Source organism: Ranitomeya variabilis, chromosome 3, assembly GCF_051348905.1.
Source record: "Ranitomeya variabilis isolate aRanVar5 chromosome 3, aRanVar5.hap1, whole genome shotgun sequence".
Taxonomy (NCBI): domain Eukaryota; kingdom Metazoa; phylum Chordata; class Amphibia; order Anura; family Dendrobatidae; genus Ranitomeya; species Ranitomeya variabilis.
The window spans coordinates 267,337,663-267,357,578 of NC_135234.1; the positions used below are offsets into that span (position 1 = coordinate 267,337,663).

The window sequence follows — 19,916 nt, forward strand, 5'->3', positions numbered from 1 at the left end:
GGTATAATGCAGCAGCATAGTATAATGCAGCCCAATAGTAGTATAATGCAGCCCTATAGGGGTATAATGCACCCCCATAATACAATGCACCCCCATAGGGTTATAATGCACCCCCATAGTGTATAAGGCAGCCCCATAGTATAATACCCCCCTAAATGTGCATAAGGCAGCCCCATAGTGTATAAGGCAAATGCTCAATAGTATAATGCACCCCCATAGTGCATAAGGCAACCCCATAGTGTATAAGGCAGCAGCCCCATAGTATAATGCAGCCCCATAGTGTATAAAGCAGCAGCCCCATAGTATAATGCAGCCCCATAGTGTATAAGGCAGCCCTAGCCCATAGTATAATGCAGCCTTGCCCCATAGTGTATAAGGCAGCAGCACCATAGTATATAATGCAGCCCCATAGTGTATAAGGCAGCCCTAGCCCATAGTATAATGCAGCCTTGCCCCATAGTGTATAAGGCGGCAGCCCCATAGTATAAAATGCAGCCCCGTAGTATATAATGCAGCCCCATAGTGTATAAGGCAGCCGGGCCCATAGTATAATGCAGCCCTGCCCCATATTGTATAAGCCCCAGACTGCGGCTTTGCAAAAAAATATAAAAAAGAAATTCTTGCCTGGCCGAGATCCAGCGATGTCCTCCACTGATTGCATCTGAGGTGCAGAACTTTGTTCCGACATATGACAGTGACATCATACGTTGGCGACGTGCCCGCTGACGTAAGCTGCCGACCTCTGATTGGCTGGTGGCTGTTAACTGTTGTGGGTAGAATCTCTTGTACGTCAACAAATTTCACTCATCGTGCGTCTGAGGAATTGCGATCAGTTACTGAAGCGGCAGAATCCTGCCGCTGGGGCCCATTGAGCAGAAGAGAGGGGGCCCGATGCGGGCCCTCTCTACTCAGTGGGCCCCATACGCCACCAAGGGCAGTAATGCCTTGATGGTGGCCCGGAGTTTATAAAGCATAGCAATGTTCGTGCATCGCTATGTTTTATAAGCGATCAGAAGCAATCCGTTAAAAAAGTGAAAGCCCATAAAGGGACTAAGTAAAAAGGTAAAAAAAAAACCTACACATTTGGTATCACCGCATCCAGAATGACCTGACCTATAAAAATGTCCTACTAGTTAACCCCTTCAGTGAACACAGTAAAAAAATAGACAAAAATTATTCTTTATCATCATGCCGCCAAACAAAAAGTGGAATAAAACGCGATCAAAAAGACAAATGTACATAAAAATGGTACCAGTGAAAAAGTCATCTTGTCCTGCAAAAAACAAGCCACCATACAGCTCCCTCAGCTGAAAAAAAAATTATAGCTCTGAGAGTAAAACAAAGCACAGAATCCGTGGGATCCATTGAATCGTACCAGAGTTATTACCTCATAAAGTGACAGTGGTCAGAATTGTAAAAATTGGCCTGGTCATTATCGTGCAAACCACCTTGGTGGTAAAGGGTTTAAGTGACTCCATTTTGGAAATTATACCCTTTTGTAAGTTTATCTACAAGTGCAATGACTATTTTGAATCCATGGGTGTTTTCCAGAATCAAGCAGCAGTGGATGTTACGGAGTGAAAATTGCAAATTGCCATTGCAGTGCCAGCACGTTATTGTCACCAGTGAATCCATCTAAATCTCCAAATGACGAGATTCAGATAAAACCCACTAGGTATTCTTTCACTATGCTGAGGCAGCAGCATTACTCTGGAGGAGTCTATCTGGCCTTTGTTTAGTGATGACAGGTGCAGAAAACTGTGGCAGACTACGCTTCTGCTTCTATGCACACGTAAAAAGACTGACACTGCCAGATCAAAGGCCAAATGGCGTCCGCAGTGTGTCCAGCTACCTTATTAGAAGGAATCTTCCGCCGGGTGTTCCATCTGATTCACATATTTCAGAGATATACACCGAAACCCTGGTGTAAGTGCTCAGCATAGAACGCAGAATATATGGGATCTTTGGGAGACAGAATGAAAAAAAAATTAGTACTAGGTCAATAATTAGTTTTATTTGTTTTTTTTACACCATTCCTTGTGCCGTATACGTGATTAGACATCTGTATTCTTCGGGTTGGTGCGATTTATAGCAATACCAGATTTATATCGAGTTTTATGTTTGGCTGCTGTCACACACTAAAAGACACTTTTGAGAGCTATAATTTTTCCATATTTTGGCCTACAGTTATGGGAGAGCTTGTTTTTTTGCTGGACGAGTTGACGTTTTATTGGTACCATTTTCGGTCAGATGCCAATTTTTGATTGCCTTCTATTCTGATTTTTGAGAGGCAGAATGAAGAAAAATCAGCAATTCAGGAATTTTTTGCCTTTTATGCCATTCCTCTTGTAAAATTGATAATGAAGCGTTATTCTTTAGGTCAGTATGATTACAGAGATACTATATTTATATTTTTTATGGTTTGGCTCTTTTACACAATAAAAACTATTTTATAGAAAAAATAATTATTTTTGTTTATCGCTTTATTCTGAGAGCTATAACTTTTTTATTTTTCCACTAAGGTAGCTGTATGATTGCTATTTTTCACGGGACAAGATTGGTTTCAGCGGTACCATATTTATTTATATTCATCTTTTTGATCACATTTTATTCCTCTCTGGCGGTATGATGATAAAGCATTGTTTTTTGCATTGTTTTTTATTGTGTTCACTAAAGGGGTTAAGTACTGATACAGTTTTATAGGTCTAGTCAGGTACAACAGATTCTGTGATCCAGTTTCTCATGTTACCCCTGTGAAAATGAAAAAAATTGCGGCTTAAACAACATTTTTGTGGGAAAATTTATGTATTTTTTTTTATTCACGGTTTTACGTTACAAGCTTCTGTGAAGCATCTGGGGGCTCAAGGTGCTCACCACACATCTAGATGCATTCCTTGAGCGATCTAGCTTCAAAAATGGGGTAACCTGTTGGAGGTTTTTACTGTTTAGGCACATCAGGGGCTCTCCAACTGCGACATCATGTCCTCTAATGATTCCAGCCAAATTTGACCTACAAAAGTCAAATTACTTTTTCCTTCTCTACCGAGCCCTGCTGTGCGCCAAAACAGTAGTTTTCCCCAAGATATGGGGTATCGGCGTACTCAGGAGAAATTGCTAGTGATGAGCGAGTGTACTCGTTGCTCGGGTTTTCCCGAGCACTTTTCCCGAGCACACTCGGGTGACCTCCGAGTAATAATTAGTGTTCGGAGATTTAGTTTTCATCGCCTCAACTGAATGATTTACAGCTGATAAACAGCTTGGTTACATGTGGGGATTCCCTAGCAACCAGGCAACCCCCACATGTACTTAGGCTGGCTGGTAGCTGTAAATCATTCAGCTGCCACGTTGAAAACTAAATCTCTGAACACTAACAAATACTCGGAGGTCACCCGAGCGTGCTCGAGAAACCCCGAGCAACGAGTATACTCACTCATCACTAGAAATTGCACATAAAATTGTATAGTGCAATTTCTCCTTTTACACTTTGAAAATGCAAAATTTGGGGCTAAATGAACATTTTTGTGGGAAATGTTTTTGGGGTTTTTTTCGCCGCTCAAGGATATAAATTTCTGTGAAGCACCCTTGGGTTTAAGGTGCTCACCACACATCTAGATACATTCCTTGAGGAGTCTAGTTTCCAAAATGGGGATGCTTGTGGGGGGCTACACTGTTTAGGCACATCAGGGGCTCTCCAAGTGCAATATGTCATCTGCTAATTGTTCCATCAAATTATGTATTCAAAGAGTCAAATGACTCTCCTTCACTTCCGGGCCCTGCCTTGCACCCAAACAGTAGTTTTCTCCCACATGTCGGGTATCTGCGTGCTGAGGAGAGTTTGCACAACAAATTTTGGGTCCATTTTCTCCTGTTACCCTTGTGAAAAAAAAAAAACAAACCTGTTGGTCTAAAGTAACATTTTTGTGAACAAAAAGTTAAATGTTTATTTTTCCTTCCACATTCCATTAATTCCTGTGAAGCACCAGAACGGTTAATAAACTTTTTGAATGTGGTTTTGAGCACCTTGAGGGGTACAGTTTTTACAATGGTGTAACTTTTGGATATTTTCTGTCATATAGGCCCCTCAAAGTCACTTCAAATGTTATGTGCTCCCTAAATATATGGTTTTGTAAAAATGAAAAATTGCTTCCTAACAAAAAAAATGGTTTAAAAAAAAAAAAATTGCTGATGTAAAGTAGACAGGTGAAATGTTATTTATTAAGTACCGTATATACTCGAGTATAAACTTAGATTTTCAGCCCATTTTTTTAAGCTGAAAGTGCCCGTCTCGACTCTAGTCATTGTCCCAGGGGGTCGGCAGGGGAGGGGGGGGCATCAGGAGTCAGCGTCTGACACATCATACATCATCAGGTCACCTTTGATGATGAATATGATAAAATGAACGTGTTATTAAAATGTCAGAACAGCAGGGTTTTTTTTGTTCGCCATCCCTCCAAAAAAAATTGGAATTGACAAATGCTATCAATGAAAACTCAAGTTGCTCTGTAAAAAATCATGACGTTTAATGGATGGAAAAGTCAATAATGATATGGGAACTGCTCACTTTTCTGTCTGGTTGGCCATTGTACTGTGATATTAATTTTGGAATAATGTTTTCTCTTTGTATTCTAGGGCTATTAGAAAATGTTACTTTTGTTGATGCACACAGGACTTTTATTATGTACCATTTTTCCATCAAGAAAATTCTTAGTTAATTATTTAATAATAGGCGTCCACATATATAGGTGCAAAGCATCTGTGCATAGTATGAAGGGGTAATGAAACTAGACCAAATATAGATAAGCACTACTAAGTATCTTTAATTAGCAATCCAATAAAGTGAATGTGTGACAATGCCAGAATAGCTGTTGTTTTGTTTTTTTGTTTTTTTGTTTTTTTTAATTCGTTTATTAATTGCAGAATAATAAAGCATACACACATTTGCATTTGCGTTCATCATTATCCATTATAACATGAAATACAGATAATTGTTATGCATTGTCACATCTGAAATATTACAAAAGTAACAAATGGTGCATGTTAATTATTGGTATCTTATTCTGTAACCTTACCTTCATTAACTACTAATAAAACATAAAACACTGCCAAAAAGGAGAGTTTCGTATAAATTACACCTTGTAAGTAATGCCTCCAGAGCCCCGAGCCCCACTTCTTACATGTATATTAAATTGTTACGACTTAGAGTATGATAGGAGGAGTTCCATCTCCCCCATATTTTCTCAAATTTATCTGGACAGCCTCTATTCTGATACAACGTCCGCTCGTACGGGATAATTGAATTAACCAAATCAACCCATATTCTAAGAGATGGACAAGAACCACCCATCCACCGCAGCGCCAGTACCTTTTGCGCCATAAATAGTGCCTCCCGCAGAAAAATCCCAGTACAATGATCCCATGTGTCCGCATCCCACACCCCAAATAAACAAGCCAATGGCTCGAGTGGGACAGGAATCGACAATACGGATGTCAATAATGTCGTCACCTCCTTCCAATAATGAAAAATAACAGGACATTTCCAAATCATATGAATAAAATCCGCATTACTGGAATGACACCTCAAACAATCTGACGAAGGGAGACGACCCATTTTAAAAAGACGAATCGGGGTCAAATAGGATTGGTATATAATGTACAATTGAGTCATCCTATTATTAATTGACGGGGAAACTTTAGTTGGGGATTCCAGAATATCGTCCCATTCTTCCCCCAGTGTATCTGGAAGAAGCCCCTCCCATTTCCCCTTGATAGAGTTTATAATAGACTCCCCTCCCATGGATAATAGATAGGTGTATAAAGAGGAAATAAGTCCTTGTGGACCTTATGAGTTGAGAATTCCTATTAATGGTAAGGATGAAATAGCACGACCATTACCCATATTCCATATGTGCGATTGAAAGGCTGATCTTAGTTGCAGATAGCGGAAAAATTGAGACCTCGGGATGTTATAAGTATTTTGTAATTGTTCAAAGGAGATAAAAATCCCCTGGATATGTATATTACCCACCGAGAGAACACCATGTGATATCCAAAATTCTGTGGACGGGTGGCCCAATAATTCCGGAAAATAACTGTTATTCCACAATGGCATTTCCGTTGCTATGTCAACAAATGTAATTATTTTTTTAATTTGCCTCCATATTGTTCGTGCCAATCGGAGCAGAGGTAGCAGACGAGGAACACCAACCCTCTCCAGCTCCAAAAATCCCAGTGGACAATCAATTCGGGCTGAATAAAGCAAATGGCTCTCAGAGTTGGGGAGAGAGTTATTGGGCAACCATTTATTTATCATTTTAGCCTGCCTGGCAAGATAATATAGGTAGAAGTCCGGCAAGGCCACCCTGCCGCCCTGCTTGGGTCTCTGTAGAGTAGATAGCTTAAGTTTAGGCCTAGTCTTTCCCCATACGAAGGATGAAGTAAGGGAGTTTAGAGTCGCAAAGAAAGATTTAGGTATTGGGACAGCACTATGTTGAAAGCAATAACTTAATTTGGGGAGCAATATCATTTTGATCAGATTTATACGGCCAGCCACAGAGAGTGGGAGCCTATCCCAGGTAGCAAATTTGGATTTAACCAAATCTAATAATGGGTAAATATTAAGTTGTAAATCGAGTTGACTACGTTGAGACATATGTATTCCCAAATATTTGAAACTGGAAATGATGGGCAACAACGAGAGACTCTCGAGGCATGATGTTGGGGTATGAGAGAGAGGCATCAGGGCAGATTTATCCCAATTTATATAAAGACCGGAGTATTTGCTGAATTTATCTATCATCGTTATTAATTTTGGTAGCATATCCTCTGTTTGATCCATAAACACCACCATGTCGTCAGCATAAAGACCAATAGTGTCCACTCGATCTGCAATGTGTATCCCTTTAATGTCTATAGAGGACCTCATCCGTATTGCCAAGGCCTCTATCGCCAGGGCAAATAGAGCCGGGGAAAGAGGGCATCCCTGGCGAGTTCCCCTATGCAGAGAAAAGGGTTCAGATATAGAGCCATTCACAACCATACGCGCCCTGGGTTTCGCATATAATGTACCTATCCACCTCAGAAATTTGTCTCCAAAACCGTACCTCCGTAAACATGCAGAGAGGAAGGACCACTCAAGGGAATCGAAAGCCTTAGCCGCATCCAACTATGCCAATGCCCACTTATTATCTGACTCCAGTGAGCTATATTGGATGACCAACTGTACCCGCCTGATATTGATGGAAGTACTTTTCCCCGGCATAAAACCAGTCTGGTCCGGGTGTATAAGATCTAATATAATTGTATTCAGCCTGGTAGCCAGAATTTTAGTAAAGATTTTATAATCCACATTCACTAAAGATATTGGTCGATACGATCCACAATCTAGAGGATCCTTCCCCTCCTTCCTGAGCACAATAATGTTGGCATCATAAAACATTTCAGGCACGGACTCTCCCCTCCATATTCCTCTGAGTACTTTCAATAGCAGAGGCGCAAACTTATCTCGGTATTTCCTATATAATTCAATGGGAAACCCATCAGGTCCCGGGGCCTTCCCGGTAGCCATATCCGCTATAGCATGTTCCACCTCCTCCAAAGTAAACTCAGCCTCCATGAAGGCTTGTTGGGATGGGCTCAGTGAGGGGAACGTTATGTCTGATAAGTAGTCCAAACATTCAAATACATCAAGACCGCTGCTAGATTTATATAATGAGTTATAATAATTGTGAAAACACTGGAGTATCTCGGCAGTAGAGGACACTAATGAGCCATCAGGTATACGGATCTGTAATATTGTGTTGGAGGTGTTGTGTTGGCGTACTAAGAAAGCTAGGAGTGTACTGGCCTGATTCCCCAGTTCAAAGTAGGACTGACGGGTGAAGAATAATTTGCGTTTCGACTTAGTGTCTGCATGTTGGGTATACAACCTCTGGGAAGTAAGCCATTCAAGCTGTTTTTTTTTTGTTTATCCTACCTCCCAAAGTTTGGGATTCACTATAATTAGAAAATGATCAAAATGCTACCAATGAAAACTCCAAGGTTTCTTACAAAAACGAGACCAAACAAAGTCATAAAGTTCCATTAAGGGAAAGCTAAAGATGTACGAGCCACCCCCCACTGCTAAAGACTGTCAAATTTGCACAGGTTCTCTTTAAGGCATTTCATTGCCCATTTCCCAGAGGTTAAAAGAGTACAGAGCATTTGATTGGCTATTATACGACATTTTCTCAGCTATCATATTGTTCAGAAGGAAAAAGACACTTGTCTGTGCGAAGCCCTCATCTTCTGCGTTTCCACTACCAGCACTGTATTAGTGGGGAGTTTTATCCAACTTAACAATTTTTAGCTGTATAAATATAATTAGGTGTGTAGTCTGGCTAACATTTTCTTCTCTAATTTATTCAGAGGATTGCTTTGAATCCACTAAAACGGCCATGCTGCATTTGGGAATTGAACTTTCTGCGCAAAATAGCATATTTAAGGTTAGTAACTTTTGCATAAACTAACTAATCTAAAGCGACTCTCGAGGCCAAGGACAAAATGTGTTGGTGTATTTGGAAGAATATTAGCTGTTGCTCTACTTTTACAGTAAACCGCTGAGCTCAGCAGGCCAATCCAATACTTTGAGAAGTGCTCAGACCAGTTTGTGAAAGCACATGGATGGGTCCTAAAACATGGGACCCACAGCAGAGGAGGGCAAAATAAGCAACATTAATGTATTGTGAATCAAGTTATTCATTCTGAGTTTTTGTCTAATATCCTTTATGCATTTAAAGGGAACCTGTCACCCCCCCAGGCATTTGTAACTAAAAGAGCCAACTTGTGCAGCACTAATGCTGCATTCTGACAAGGTGGCTCTTTTAGTTCGGGTCCCTGCCAACGCTGCAATAATCGCTTTTGAAGTATGTCCCTCATACCTGTGAAATCGTCTCGGGGGCGGGTCTTTCCCCCCTAATCCAGACTCCTCCCAGCCGTCACTCATGGCCTCTGCGAGCCGGGCGCCGCCTCCTCTTCCTTCATTAGCGTCCCCGGCGCCTGCGCTGTAAGTTCGAAGGGCAGCGTAACTGCGCATGCCTGAAAAAAAAAAAAAAAAAACAGCGCAGGCGCCGGGGATGCTAATGAATGAAGAGGAGGCGGCACCCGGCGCACAGAGGCCATGAATGACTGCTGAGAGGCGTCTGGATTGGGGGGAAAGACCTGCCCCCAGGACGATTTCACAGGTATGAGGGACAAACTTCAAAAGTGATTATTGCAGCAGTGCCAGGGACCCGAACTAAAAGAGCCACCTTGTCAGAATGCAGCATTAGTGCTGCACAAGGTGGCTCTTTTAGTTACAAACTCCTGGGGGTTCCCTTTAAAGGGAACCTGCTATCTTGGGAATGCAATGCAGTCTGTGTGCAGAGTGATATAGAGCCGGAAGAGCTGAATAGGCGATGTAAAAAGAGAAAAGATTCAGCATAATTTTACTAATTAAAATTGCATTCAGAGAAAGCAGTCAATCACTGATAAGGATCACCTCTGAGACCGCAAATTCCACAATGAACATTCAGTAAATATAACACAAGTTAGGGCTTGTGCAGATGACCGTAATTTTGGGCCGAATGTGATCTGTCAAAACATCGGGACCCACTCAGACCGGTGTTATTCAATGAGACAGTGCACATGTCTGATTTGTTTCCTTGGTACAAAAATTACACCATGCACAACTGTGATAATTGGATGGCACTCACCTATTTATGGCCATGGGTCCATGGAAAACATTGGATTGCACTAGGATGATATCAGATTGTGATCCAATTTTCACAGACTGCCTGAATAGAGAATTTTTCTTTTTTATTCTCCACGTCACAAAAAACTGATCCCTCTCTGATCAAAGTCTGATCAGAATGTGATTAGCACTTTAGAACATATGGTCGTATGCACCTGCCCTTGTACTGATTCTTTTCCCAATATGTTCAGCACCTCCTGCTCTGTAACATATTCCCTGTCTGTCAGATTGGGGTTACTAGCAATTGCCATTGTTTTGGTTGACCATAAAATCGCTAGGTCAATAGACCCAACCAGTTACTAAATTATGGCATCTCCTAGCAATATCCTGTAACTTAGTTTGTCAAGATATAAGAAACAAACTAATGTATCTGTTCGTTTTTTTTCACAGATTTTATCTGGACTTCTGCATATGGGAAATATTCATTTTTCTGAATCTTTGGATGAAAGCCAAGCATGTGAAATTTTATATCCTGCAAAAGGTAAAATTTTTTTAATTTAGCAGACTTCTGATATTTCTAATAGTGATGAGCGAGTATACTTGTTGCTCAGGTTTTCCCGAGCATGCTCGGGTGGTCGTCTAGTATTTGTTAGTGTTCAGAGATTTAGTTTTCATCTCCGCAGCTGAATGATTTACAGCTATTAGCCAGGCTGAGTACATGTGGGGGTTGCTAGGGAATCCCCACATGTATTCAAGCTGGCTAGTAGCTGTAAATCGTTCAGCTGCGGCAATGAAGACTAAATCTCCAAGCACTTACAAATACTCAGAGACCACCCGAGCGTACTCGGGAAAACCTGCGCAATAACACTCGAAAGACCTAATGATTTTTCTTATTGTAATTTTCTGAATATGTAGCGCTAGCTTGAACAGCACATTTGTTATTTTATTCCTAAACTTCTATGAGGAGTAATAGAAGAATGGCATAATGCCAAATTACGGGGAGAGGTGCAAAATTGTTGTGTAAAGAGGACTTATTGCCTCGGTCTGGCTGGCATTTTAAGTAAATAATAGGCACATACACTTAACCCCTTTCCACATCGTCGTTTTAAAACGGCAATCAAGAATGAGTATAGCGCCCCCCAGCGTCCTAAAATCTCCGGGGTCTTGGCTACTTTAGGCAGCTGAGACCCTGGTGAACATGATCAGGGACAGATTACTTTCAAAAGTAAAAAATAAAATGATGACAATATGATGACTAGCGTTGAGCGCAAGTGTGTGCTCTTCCTGAATTTGCACTGGGGTGCTTGGGTGTGCACCAGATATCGTGGGTGCTCTAAATGTGCAGCTTGCAACACTCAGGAGCATTGCAAACCTGGAGAGTAGTTTAGAGGTCACTGAGCTTGCACTGGCTTGGGCCAGTGCTATGGAGGAGGGTGAAGGTAGGTAAGATCAAGACAGAGAAGTACGTAGTTGGATAATATCTGGGTAAATGTTACAAAAAGGGTCGGGGTAGGGGGAAAAGTGCCAGGGAGCCCAGTCGCTATCTGGCACAACCTAGTAAATATAGCTGTTTGGCTGATATTAGGTTTGCAAGCTCAGGACTGGGATCACTACAGCAGGGTGTTGCTTCTACCAACCAGGAAAACAATTTCTGTAGGAAGGAGGGAGATAGGAGTCCAGGAACGGCCAGACAGATGTTGGTGGTAAGGGGACTTTATAATTAGGCACATAGACAGGGTCATCTGCCGCCGAGACTGTGAATGTCGACCAGTGTGTTGTCTGCCGGGTGCTTGGGTTCGACATATTGCTGGTCCGATAAACAGATTGCTGGGTGGGGCTGGGAAAACCCCAGCTGTCATGGTACACAGCAGTACCAATGACAAAGTTAGAAAGAGGTGGAAGGTCGTTAAGAATGATTACAGGGAACTGGGAGAGAAGCTGAAGGCCAGGACCTCCAAGGTGGTGTTTTCAGATATACTGCCAGTTCCACGAGCGCCACTAGATAGACAGCGGGAACTTAGGGAGATAAATAAGTAGCTTAGAAATTGGTGCAGGAAGGGTTTGGGTTCCTGGAGAATAGGGCCGACTTCTCTGTCGGCTACAGGCTCTATGGTAGGGATGGGTTGCACCTCAATGGGGAGGGGGTGCAGCTGTGCTTGGGGAAAAAATGGTCAGACTGATGGAGGAGCTTTTAAATTAGAAACTGGGGAAAGGGAGGGTAGTTGTCCTTATAAGGGGTAGAATGAGTAGACAAAAGAAGTGGGGCACTAGGGATTAATGAGGACTTAGGCAGTGATCTGCAAGGAAAGCAGGGAGCTGAGTAGGATTAATAAATGTGCTATAATAATATTAACCCCCTTTACCCCCAAGGGTGGTTTGCACATTAATGACCGGGCCAATTTTTACAATTCTGACCTCTGTCCCTTTATGAAGTTATAACTCTGGAACGTTTCAACGGATCTTGGTGATATAATTTATTTGATATTACTTGTTACTCTATTTGTGAAAAAAAACGGAAATTTTAATTTTCGTGCCCTTAAATCACAGAGATATGTTACACAAAATAATTAATAAGTAACATTTCCCACATGTCTACTTAACATCAGCACAATTTTGGAACCAACATTTTTTTTTTATTAGGGAGTTATAAGGGTTAAAAGTTGACCAGCGATTTCTCATTTTTACAACACCATTTTATTTTTAGGGACCACATCACATTTGAAGTCACTTTGAGGGGTCTATATGATAGAAAATACCAAAAAGTGACACCATTCTAAAAACTGTTCCCCTCAAGGTGCTCAAAACCACATTTAAGAAGTTTATTAACCCTTCAGGTGCTTTACAGGAATCTTTGGAATCTTTGAAAAAAAAAATGAACATTTTAACTTTTTTTCACAAAAAATTACTTCAGATCCAATTTGTTTTATTTTCCCAAAGGTAATAGGAGAAATTAGACCCCAAACTTTGTTGTGCAATTTGTCCTCAGTGCGCTGATACCCCATATGTGGGGGTAAACCACTGTTTGGGTGCACGGCAGAGCTCGGAAGGGAAGGAGCACCATTTGACTTTTACAACGCAGAGTTGGCTGGAATTGAGATTAGATGCCATGTCGCGTTTGGAGAGCCCCTGATGTACCTAAACAGTAGAAACCCCCCACAAGTGACCCCATATTGGAAACTAGACCCCCAAGGAACTTATCTAGATGTGTTGTGAGATCTTTGAACCCCCAAGTGTTTCACTACAGTTTACAACGCAGAGCTGTGAAAATAAAAAATCTTTTTTTCTCCACAAAAATTATTTTTTAGCCCCCAGTTTTGTATTTTCCCAAGGGTAACAGTTGAAATTGGACCCCAAAAGTTGTTGCCCAATTTATCCTGAGTACGCTGATTTCACTACAGTTTATAACTCAGAGCTGTGAAAATAAAAAAAATCATTTTTTTCCCACAAAAATGATATTTTAGTCCCCCGTTATTTATTTTCCCAAGGGTAACAGGAGAAATTGGACCGCAAAGGTTGTTGTCCAATTTGTCCTGAGTACGCCGATACCCCAAATGTGGGGGTAAACCTATTTTTGGGCGCACGGCAGAGCTCAGAATGAAAGGAGCACTGTTTTACTTTTTCAACGCAGAATTGGATGGAATTGAGATCGGATGTCGTGTTGCGTTTGCAGAGCCCCTGTTGTGCCTAAACAGTGGAAACCCCCCAATTCTAACTACAACCCAAACACACCCCCAACCCTAGCCATAACCACACCCCTATCCCAAACACACCCCTAACCATAATCCCAACCCCAACACACCCCTAACCCCAACACACCCCTAACCCTAATCCCAACCATAACCCAACCGCACCCCTAATCCTGACACACCCCTAACCCAACCGTAAACGTAATCCAAGCCCCAATCCTAACTTTAGCCCCAACCCTAACTTTAGCCCCAATCCTAACCTTAATTTTAGCCACAACCCTAACTTAAGCCCCAACCCTAATGGGAAAATGGAAATATACATTTTTTTATTTTATTATTTTTCTCTAATTAAGGGGGTGATAAAGGGGAGGTTGATTTACTATTTATAGCGAGTTTTTGTTTGGCAGCTGTCACACATTAAAAGACGCTTTTTATTGAAAAAAATAGTTTTTGCGTCACAACAGAGTCATGTGAGGTCTTGTTTTTTTGCGGGATGAGTTGAAGTTTTTATTGGTACTATTTTTGGACACATGGCATTTTTTGATTGCGTCTTATTCTGATTTTTGTTAGGCAGAATGAACAAAAACCAGCAATTCATGAATTTCTTTTGGGGGGTGTTGATACCGTTCTGCGTTTGGTAAAATTGATAAAGCATTTTTATTCTTCGGGTCAGTACGATACAGCGATACCCCATTTATATCTTGTTTTTTATGTTTTTGGCACTTTTATACAATAAAAACTAATATAAAATAATTTTATTTAAAAAATTATTATTTTTGCATCGCTTTATTCTGAGGGCTATAACTTTTTTATTTTTTTGTTGATGATGCTTTATGGTGGCTCGTTTTTTGCGGGACAAGATGATGTTTTCAGTGGTACCATTTTTATTTACATCCGTCTTTTTGATCTCGTGATATTCCACTTTTTGTTCGGTGATATGATGACAAAACATTGTTTTTTGCCTTTTTTTTTTTTTTTTTTTTACTTTGTTCACTGAAGGACAGTTTTATAGGTTGGGTCGTTACGGACTCGGCGATAATAGATATGTGTACTTTTAGGCTATGTGCACACGTTCAGGAATGTCTGCAGAATTTTCCTGAACAAAACCGGACTTTTTCTGCAGGAAATCCTCTCGCATTTTTATCGCGATTTTTTTCGCGTTTTTTTTTTTGCGTTTTTTTTTGTGGATTTTTCCTAGAGCTTACTAATGCAATAATATAGCGGCAAAAACGCAAAAAATCCGCAAAATTAATGAACATGCTGCATTTTTTTACTGCAGCATGTGCACAAAAATTGTCGAATGCATTGAAATGATGGGATGCTTAATGTAAGCGTTTTTTTCCCCTTGGAAAACGGCCGAAAAAACGCGAAAAATCCTGAACGTGTGCACATAGCCTTATTGTTTTTTTTTTTAATTTACATAAAGAAATTTATTTATTGGAACAATAACAGTATTTTTTTTTTCTTTATTTAGGAATTTTTAAAAATATATTTTTACACGGTGCAATTTTTTATTTTTTATTTTAACTTTTTTATATTGTCCCAGGGTGGGACATCACTATATATTGTCAGATCGCTGATATGACACTTTGCACAGCACTGTGTCACATCAGCGATCTGACAGGCAGTGCAGGAGATAAGCCACCTCCCTGCTGGACCCGGAAGGACTCCGCGGCCATCTTGGATCCAGGGCCTGCAGGGAGGAGAACGGAGGAGACCCTCGGAACAACGCGATCACATTGCGTTGTTCTTAGGGTCTCAGGGAAGCACGCAGGGAGCCTACTCTATGCGCGATGCTTCCCTATGCCGCTGGAACGCTGCGATTGTAACGCTCGCGCCGAGACTGGTTGGCGCGGGCGCCTGGGGGTGTGGCCCCACTGGACCACAGACCAAACTTCCCTGGAAGGGGCGTAACTAAGTAGCTTCCTAGGTGTTCGCTGGAGCCTCTGATGGTGAGGTCAGACTTGTGCAATAGGAAGCTACCAGGTACCACTCCAGGGTGGAGTCGGACTGTGGATGCTGATCCCACCTGGGACAAGACACAGGCAGGCATGGCTGTGACACTTGCTGACGGACGGGTATGGCAGAGGCCCTGACGGGCAGACTGGCTTGACGGAGACATAGGCAGGCAGACGGGCGCGGCTGGCACTCAGGCAGACAGGCGGGCACGGCTGGCACTGGCAGACAGGGCTGATACTCTGGTAGGAACTGGTATACAGGCGGATGTATGGAAACAGGTAAGAACCTGTTCAGACTGGTGAGCATAAAGAAACAGGTAGAGACTCGTACGGCAAGTTGCTGAATAAAGGTAGAGCAAGAGTGGATGCAAAGCAGAATCACAGGAGGCAGAGTAAGAGCAGGAGGTGGAGCTAAGAGTAGAAGAAGGCAGAGCTAAGGGCTGAGAAGGCGGAGCCAAGAGCGGAGCTGCAGGGGGCGGAGCCAAGAGCGGAGCCAAGAGCGGAGACGTTGGAGGTGGAGCCAAGAGCAGAGATGCTGGAGGCGGAGCCAAGAGCGGAGACGCTGGAGGCAGAGCCAAGAGCCAGAACCGCAGGAGGTAACGCCAAGTGCCAGAGAGTGCAGAAACACAGGTTGTGGCGAGGAAAGCTGAGAGGCACAGAACCTCAGGTTGTGGCAGAACTGAGCAGAGTAGCGCAGAACCACGGGTAGTGACGAACAGAGCAGAGAGATGCAGAGCCACTGATAGTGGCAAGCAGAGCAGAAAGATAAGGCGGAGGTACACACAGCAAAGTGGGAAATGACAAAGGAACAGGAACGGACATAGACCAGAGTACACACAGGAACGGACATGGATACACAAACAGAACACAGATGAAGGCCTGCTAATTGCAGCCCTCTGAGACAGGAAACAGACACGACCTGGCAGCTCAGTAGCAAGTGCTAACTGAGGGAAATAGTTTGCTCAGGCATCCTCCAATGGGTGAGGATGCCTTAAGTATCAGAGGCCTCTAGGCCATTGGCCAGGGACACCTTAGGGAGGCGCACACAGTCTCAATAAGAATCCGGAGTGGCTGGCGCCGCCCCCCTATGCACACAGCCAGGAAGTGTACACAGAGCAAGCGGCCATGAAGCACATGGCATGGAGCCGGCAGCAGACAGATTTCACAGCATGGCACTGGGTGAGTGAGTTGATGTAACAGGCAGGTGGGGAATGGAAGGCCATGCAGTGATGCCAGCAGGGTTGTTACAGCGATCTTGTTTGATCGCAATGTTCCTGGGGTTCAAGTGCCGGGAGCGGTCTGTGACTGCTCCTGGCACATAGTGCCAGATGTCAGCTGTGATAATCAGCTGACACCCGGCCGCGATCAGCCGCGCTTCCTCCGTGAGCGCGGCCGATCGTGTTGGATGTACTATTCCGTCCATGGGAATTAGGGCCCGGGTCACATGGACGGAAAAGTGCGTCCAATGGTAGAAAGGGGTTAAATGTCTGTTGGCAAATGCAAAAAGTCTTGCAAACAAAATTCTTACGTCAGTCACAGAATATGATGTGGTAGGCATAACGGAAACCATGACTGGGTAACAAACGTAGAGAGTTAAACTACATTTAGATAGGACAGAAATACAAAAAATGTGGATGAGTGTGCATCTTTGTAAAACCCAACTTAAAATCTGTTCCCAGTGAAGACATTGGGGGCAGTTAGAACAGGTAGAGGGGAAAATGCTGCAGCAAATTAAAAAGGCAGCAAACAGTAATAGGGTTCTTATAATGGGGGATTTTTAACTATCCAGACATGCAATGGGTCATAGTAGCTTTTAGCACAACCAGAAGATCCAAGTCCTTATCCACAGTTCATGACAATTACATCTCTCAGCTGGTAGATGAACCAACCAGGGGAGATAATCTGCTGGATCTGGCCCTGTCAAATAGACCAGATACAGTTTCAGATCTACAGGTTAGGGAGCATTTGGGATGCAGTTACCATAATATGGTAGGTTAAGTCAAACTTTCAAAAGGGGAAATGCCAAAACCTGGAACTTGATGAAAGCTGATTTTAACAAATTAAGGGAAGAGCTTAATCGTGTACAACCCCTGGCAAAAATTATGGAATCACCGCCCTTGGAGGATGTTCATTCAGTTGTTTCATTTTGTAGAAAAAAAAAATAGTTCACAGAAATGGCACAAAACTGAAGTTATTTCAAATGGCAACTTTCTGGCTTTAAGAAACAGTAAACTAAATGAAGTGCACATGGAAAGAAAAATCCAGCTCCAGGAATAAAAAGTGTTATGACCCCAATGGCGAGGGTCTCAGAGGAACGTGGAAGTCTGCAGAATACAAAAATCCAGCTCATAGGGCAGTGGTAACTGGTTTGACCATATATCTACTCCTAACGCCAACACTAGAAGTAGCCGGGGATCATTCCTACGTTGATTCTAGATGACACGCGCCAGCCGGAGAATCTAGCTAACCCTAGTAGAGGAAAACAAAGACCTTTCTTGCCTCCAGAGAAGGGGACCCCAAAGCTGGATAGAAGCCCCCCACAAATAATGACGGTGAGGTAAGAGGAAATGACAAACACAGAAATGAACCAGGTTTAGCACAGAGAGGCCCGCTTACTGATAGCAGAATAAAGAAAGGTAACTTATATGGTCAACAAAAACCCTATCAAAATCCACACTGGAAATTCAAGAACCCCCGAACCGTCTAACGGTCCGGGGGGAGAACACCAGCTCCCTAGAGCTTCCAGCAAAGGTCAGGATATAGATTTGGAACAAGCTGGACAAAAATACAAAACCAAAACAAATAGCAAAAAGCAAAAGGCAGACTTAGCTGATATAACTGGAACCAGGATCAGTAGACAAGAGCACAGCAGACTAGCTCTGATAACTACGTTGCCAGGCATTGAACTGAAGGTCCAGGGAGCTTATATAGCGACACCCCTAACTAACGACCCAGGTGCGGATAAAAGGAATGACAGAAAAACCAGAGTCAAAAAACTAGTAACCACTAGAGGGAGCAAAAAGCAAATTCACAACAAAAAAGTATCAAAAATGTATTTAAACATATTAAAATTTGGAAAACTGCTGACAAGCGAAAAATTACAACATTTGGATGGAAGCTACCATGTAGTTGCTGGACGCGTTTCGAGCACAAACGGCGCTCTTAGACTTAAGAGCGCCGTTTGTGCTCGAAACGCATCTAGCGACTACATGGTAGCTTCCATCCAAATGATGTAATTTTTAGCTTCTCAGCAGTTTTCCAAATTTTAATATGTTTAAATACATTTTTTATACTTTTTATTCCTGGAGCTGGATTTTTCTTTCCATGTGCACAAGTTTCAACGTCAGACAGAGGTGTTTTTTCCTTGCTCGGACATTATGTGGACTACAGACGAATGTTTCTACTGGGTGAGCTGAAAAGTTTTTCTGTTTTTAAACTAAATGAAGAACAAAAAATGTGGTAGTCAGTAATGGTTACTTTTTTACACCAAGCAATGAAAAAAAATTATGGAATCACTCAATTCTGAGAAAAAAAATTATGGAATCATGAAAAATAAACAAAAAAAAAAACACTCCAAAACATCACTAGTATTTTGTTGCACCACCTCTGGCTTTTATATCAGCTTGCAGTCTCTGAGGTATGGATATGAGTGCCAAACAGTACTCTTCATCAATCTGGCTCCAACTTTCACTGATTGCTGTTGCCAGATCAGCTTTGCAGGTTGGAGCCTTGTCATGGACCATTTTCTTCAACTTACACCAAAGATTTTCAATTGGATTGAGATCTGTACTATTTGCAGGCCATGACATTGACCTTATGTGTCTTTTTTCAAGGAATGTTTTCACAGTTTTTGCTCTATGGTAGGGATGCATTATCATCTCGAAAAGTTATTTAATCATCTCCAAACATCCTTTCTATTGATGGGATAAGAAAAGTGTCCAAAATATCAACATAAAATTTATTGAAGATGTAATGACAGCCATCTTCCCAGTGCCTTTACCTGGCATGCAGCCCCATACCATTAATGACTGTGGAAATTTGCATGTTCTCTTCAGGCAGTCATCTTTATAAATGTCATTGGAGCGGCACCAAACAAAAGTTCCAGCATCATCACCTTGCCCAATACAGATTTGCGATTCATCACTGAATATGACTTTCATCCAGTCATCCACAGTCCACAATTGCTTTTCCTTAGCCCATTGTAACCTTTTTTTTTTCTGTTTAGGTGTTAATGATGGCTTTCGTTTAGCTTTTCTGTATGTAAATCCCATTTCCTTTAGGTGGTTTCTTACAGTTTTCACCCATTCGTTCCTCATTTGGTTTGTTGTGCGTTTCCTGTTTTGGAGACACATTGTTTTAAGTTTCCGGTCTTGACGCTTTGATGTCTTCCTTGGCCTACCAGTATGTTTGCCTTTAACAACCTTCCCATGTTGTTTGCATTTGGTCCAGATTTTAGACATAGCTGACTGTGAACAACCAACATCTTTTTCAACATTGTGTGATGATTTACCCTCTTTTAAGAGTTTGATTATCCTCTCCTTTGTTTAAATTGACATCTCTTGTGTT

The 19,916-nt window shown here is 42.0% G+C and overlaps 1 protein-coding gene across 5 annotated transcripts in view; it reads left to right on the forward strand.

Annotated features, from left to right (window-relative positions):
* MYO19 (myosin XIX) overlaps nt 1-19,916 on the forward strand; it is a 554,640-nt gene that overhangs the window by 333,835 nt on the left and 200,889 nt on the right. For all 5 annotated transcript variants that reach the window (XM_077295453.1, XM_077295452.1, XM_077295451.1 and 2 more), the window contains 2 exons: nt 8,404-8,480; nt 10,157-10,247. In XM_077295453.1, coding sequence (XP_077151568.1) covers nt 8,404-8,480; nt 10,157-10,247 — 168 coding nt within the window. The remainder of the gene's footprint in view (nt 1-8,403; nt 8,481-10,156; nt 10,248-19,916) is intronic.